Source organism: Microtus oregoni, unplaced genomic scaffold (genome assembly GCF_018167655.1).
Source record: "Microtus oregoni isolate MIOR12 unplaced genomic scaffold, Mior012 000059F_ref0000304, whole genome shotgun sequence".
Taxonomy (NCBI): Eukaryota; Metazoa; Chordata; class Mammalia; order Rodentia; family Cricetidae; genus Microtus; species Microtus oregoni.
The window spans coordinates 10,037,662-10,043,079 of record NW_024543835.1 but is presented as its reverse complement, the minus strand read 5'-3'; the positions used below and the strand labels follow the sequence as shown (position 1 = coordinate 10,043,079).

At 40.6% G+C, this 5,418-nt stretch overlaps 1 protein-coding gene across 1 annotated transcript; it reads left to right on the top strand.

The window, feature by feature from the left end:
• Positions 1-429: 429 nt before the first annotated feature.
• Positions 430-1,407, top strand: LOC121438954 (melanoma-associated antigen B18-like). Its single transcript, XM_041639461.1, has one exon. It carries the CDS (start codon positions 430-432, stop codon positions 1,405-1,407), a length of 978 nt encoding a protein of 325 aa, XP_041495395.1.
• Positions 1,408-5,418: the final 4,011 nt, after the last annotated feature.

The following is a 5,418-nucleotide window of genomic DNA, read 5'->3' as shown; positions in this document are numbered from 1 at the left end:
TCTCAAGGTATTATCTGGAATATTCTCCCCTCAATCCAGAGACCTCCCTAAAGCGATCCATTCCAAATTATCCTATCCCACCCCCACCATTTATTGTGGGTGTCTTCGACTACTGCCGTTGTCATGTGCCGCCGCCACTTGACAGTCAAGGTTTCAATGTGTATAGAGAGAAACAGCCGTTAGAAAAGGGAGAAACAGTACTAGTCCGGAGGAAAGTTCATATGGTGAGCTTGAACTGAGATAACAAGGTCTAAATTTCCCATTTCAGTTACTAAGTCAGTTTAAGGAAACAAGGCGAGGTAGCCTTTCGTGGAGTAATAGTAGGATCTACCAACAGAGACTGTACAAATTATGTCATCCTCTGTTTTCCAGGCTGATCTCTTCCCTAACCTGTTTGTATTACAATCTGTGTTCCCCACTACAGTCATCATGCCTCGTGGCCAAAAGAGCAAGCTCCGTGCCCGCGAGAAGCGCCATCAGGCCCGTGCCCAAAATACAGTGGAGGAACCGGCCTCTCCCGATCCTTCCTATGAGGGTCCAGATCAGGCTAGTCCTGCTGCTGGTATGCCTACACCTCCGAACACGCTGCAGGGGGCACACTGTACCTTTTCACACACATATGAAAATACAGGTGCCAGAAACCAAGATGAGAAAAGTTCAGATGATTCTGATGACATCGAGGTCTGGAGTAAAGATCCGACAAACCACAAAGTAATCTTACTGGTACAGTTTCTGATGGAGAAGTATCAAAAGAAGGAGGTTATTACAAGGGCAGATATGCTGAAGTGTGTTATCAAAACATCAAAAAACCACTTCACTGAGATCCTAAAGAGAGCCACAGAGCACATGGAACTAGCCTTTGGTGTTGATCTGAAGGAAGTCGATCCTATCAGGCACTGCTATGCCCTTTTCAACAAACTAGACCATACCTATGATGGAGTAAAGGAAGAAAAAATGCCCAATACTGGCCTATTAATGATGGTTCTTGCTGTGATCTTCAAGAAAAATAACTGTGCCTCTGAAAAGGAGGTCTGGGACATGCTGAATATGATGGGTGTATATGCTCACAAGAAACACTTCATCTATGGAGAGCCTAAGAAAGTTATCACTGAGGATTTGGTCAGGTTGAAGTATCTGGAGTACCGAAAAGTGCCCAACAGCAATCCTCCATCCTTCGAATTCACATGGGGTTCCAGAGCCCAGGCTGAAATCAGCAAGATGAAAATCCTGGAGTTTTGGGCCAAGATCCATGATACTACACCAGAAGCCTTTGGATCCTTGTATGAAAAAGCTGTGAAAGATGAAGAAGAAAGAGCTCAAGCCAGGTCTGCAGCAAGGGCTCGCAAGGCTGCTATGTCCAGTTCACATTCGAAAGCCATGACCAGCAGCTCCTCCCATGCTAAGTAATAGCTAAGGCTATTTCCTCACTATTTGTTTAAAAAGGTATGGCAGCTACCTAATAGTGGAGGGCTAATATGGGTTGAGGGGAATAAGTGCTTATATTTCTTTCTCTGTTGTATATTTGTAACTCCCAGTTTTACCTTTTTCCCTCTTTTGATTCTAGGTTATATTTTAAAGGTTGAAGTCTGACGATGTCCTGTGTGGAAATTAAAGACAGCGACCATTTTAAGTTGTAGATGGGCAGCATAGAAGGAGCCCATTGAATACCACCATCGCTTTTCTCTGCTATATTTGTTATTTTGTTTCATTTTGTTGTTTTGTGTTTTATTTCAGATATTTTTTCAATAGATTTTAATACATTTTCATAAAATTACAAATAAATTTGCTTATACATTTATTGCCCTTTAAAAGTTTAAGCTGTTGTGGGAGGAGAGAAACACTTTTATTTAGGGATGTGACCACTGGTGAGTTCTTCATGATCCAGTGGATGAACTCACTGCTATGCCCGTATGCATAGCACTAATTGGACTTATTTTTTGTTTTGAAAAGGAAGTATGAGGAGAAAGGAAGAAGTCCACATCTGTTTGAATTTACCAGTCTATTCAATCTTAGTGTTTTATTGGCTCAGTGACTAAAATCTGGATCAAAATATAGTCACTAGAAAGTGAAATAACAATACCAAAAAATGGGAAAAGTAAGAGAGGATAAATACTTAGCTTTTCATTTTCCTTATTTCACTTTGTTGTATAAAAATAAAATGCATATACTTTGATTTGTTTATCTTACTAGTGATATAGTTATTAATAAAGCATTTTTAACTCTAATTCATGCTTACCAGCTTACTCATTATCCAAAGTTAATTTACATTTATTGTTTGTGGGGGTTGGAGAAAGGGTTTCCCTTTGTAACAGTCCTGGCTGTCCTGGAACTTGCTCTGTAGACTAGGCTGGCCTCTAACTCACTGAGATTCCCCTGCCTCTGCCTCCAAAGTACTGGAATTAAAGGAGTGTGCCAGTACTACCCAGCTAGCATCTAGTCTTTGAATGTCATTCTGTTAGAAATGGGGACTTATGCGTACTGGGTGAGGGAAAATCAGGTTTCTCCAATAGAGTAACACTGGGTATATCAATCACTCTTGCACAGTCCTCGCATTCAGAAGTAGTTGAACAATATATAATGTGGTTCCACTGGTTTTTTTTTGTTTATTTCTTTTGGTGTGTGTGTGTTTGTGTGTGTGTGTGTGTGTGTGTGTGTTTGTGTGTGTGTGTGTGTGTGTGTTGTGTATTTGGTTACTTTGATGTTTTCATTTTGTTCTGTTTCTTTTTGATGGGGTTTTATTTTGTTTTCTGGGTATTTCGGGGAATTGTTTTTGTATTGGTTTTTTTTTTTGAGAAACAACTTAAAATTGGATGACTCAGAAGGAAGAGAAGAACTGGAAGGACTTGGGGGAATCATATGATCAAAATAAATTTAAAAAATGGTTTTAAATACTAAAGGATTTGTTTGTAAGCCTATCCTTTAATGGCTAAGCCATCTCTCCAAAAAAAGGCTAATCAGACTATAATCCACAACCCCTGAGAGGCTAGATAGCAAGGAGGAACCTGCATGGAGTGGATACCCCTGGGGAAAGGAAATAGATAGGATCTTGTAACATGACGGCCTGCTTGTTGCCCGGCTGTCCGGCTAGATTAGCCCTGAAATAATCACACAGAAACAGTATTCATTAAAATACTGCTTGGCCCATTAGCTCAGGTTTCATATTAGCTCTTATAATTTACATTAACACATGACTCAGTACCGTTTTCAGTGGGGTAGATCATATCCTGCTTCTTTGGTGTTTAGACAGGACTGGGGAACAATGGGCTTCCACTTTCCCAGAATTCTTCTGTTCTCATTGCCCTGCCTCTACTCCCTTTCTGGTTGTCCTGCATATACTTGCTGCCTGACTACTGGCCAATCAGCATTTATTTAAAACATAATTGACAGAATACAGAATTGTCCCACACCAGGATCTCCTGAGTAAATTGGAAGGGGGAGAGGACAGAGGGGGGAACAGGAAGGAGGAAGAAAACATGAGGGAACTGGATGGTTGAGTTGGGGAAGCAATAGAAAGGAATGATATGGAATTCCCCTCTGTATGCTGTGAAAATGTTTTGTTACCATTGGTTAATAAAGGAGCTGCTTTGGGCCTCTGGTAGGGCAGAATAGAGAAAGTCAGGAATTTCAAGCAGAGATACAGGAGAAAAGTATGTGGAGTTAGAGAGATGCCATGTAGCAATTGAGGGAGACATACACCCTGGAACCTTGCAAGTAAACAGTGAGCCTTGTGGTCAAATACAAAATAACAGAAATGGGATCATACAAGATGTAAGAGTTAGTTAATAAGAAACCTGAGCTAATAGTCCAAGAAGTGTTGTAATTAATATAGTCTCTGTGTGATTATTTTGGGTCTGGGCATCTAGGAACGAACAAGCAGTCACTGCCTACAAAGGGAGAACAAGGAAAGTGATATCTTGATAGAGAGAGCCATTATGGGGTTAGGGAGAAATCTAGTGTTAGGAAATCTCATAGGAATCCACAAGGATGACCCCAGTTAAGAATCTAAGAAATAGTGGAGAGGGTGCCTGAACTGGCCTTTCTCTGTAATCAGATTAGTGACTACCCTAATTGTTTTCATAGAACCTACACCCCGTAAATGATGAAAGCATTTGTAATGATCCATAGCCAAGCACTCGTATAAGCTTCTGGAGTCCAGTGGAAGAGAGGGAGGAGAGATGATATGCGCAAGTGGCGGGGGGCAAGATCATGATGGGGAAACCCACAGAGACAGCTGACACAAGCTTGTGGGCGCTCACTGATTCTGAACTGACAGCTAAGGAGCCTCCATGGGACTGAACTGGGCCCTGGGCAGTCTGTGGAGACCAGAACTTATCCCTAAAGCTTGATCTGGATTTTCAGAGCCCATCCCCTATGGAGTGATGCCTTGCTCAGCCTAGATACAGCAGGGATGGGTTTGGTCCTGCCTCAACTTGATATGTCAGACCTTGTTGACTCCCCATGGAATGCCTTACCCTCTCTGAGGAGTGGAAAGGGTTTGAGGGGAGATGGGCAGAACAGGAGGAGGGAGGAATGGGGAAGTGAGGTTGGTTATGTAAAATGAAAAAAAAACTTTTAAATAAAAAATTATATAGTAAATATTTTAAGAAAAGAAGTGGGGAAACTAAAATACAAGATACCCAGGCTCTTTGCTTAGAGTTTTCTAGTTAAGTAACAATAAATGCATGAGGAGGAAAATGAATTGGCTTTTAAATCCTAAGGAATAAAGAGGTGAAAAGATAGGAAAGGTTGCAGGAAAGGTTTTCAAGGAGACATGTAGCTAAAAACAGTTGGCAAAAATTCCTTGGAGGAAAGGCCTTTTGTAACTGCAAGATACAGTGATCTATGATTTAACCTTTTTTGTGAGTGGGCTTCACATAACATACATGCATAAAATAAACACAGATAATTATATTCAGAAAAAATACATTGGCAGTGAACAAGTACAGGATTTTTCTTGTCTTAATTCCATAAGCGAAGCAGTATAATAATTGACATAAGGAGGATGTCAATAGAACATATGAATATCATACTATCATAATATTTTATATAAAACGCACAAATGAGTATTGATATTAAGTATCAAGAACATGCATGGCTCGTCGGTAGTGGCCTATGTCTTTAATTCCAGTGCTTGGGAGGCAGAGACTGTTGGATCTCTGTAAATTCTAGGCCAACCTAGTCTAGTTCTAGGGCAGGCTCCAAAGCTACACAGAGAAACTCTGTCTCAAAATAAAAGAAAAAAGAACATGTGTTATAGAATTATTCCCACCAACACATGAGGTACTTTTGTACTTTTAATTTTAGTGAAGTAGCTAAAAACAGTTGGTAATAATTCATTGGAGGAAAGGCCTTTTGTAACTGCAAGATACAGTGATACATGAAAACTGGTGACCAATGCCAAGATGCTCACACTGGGTC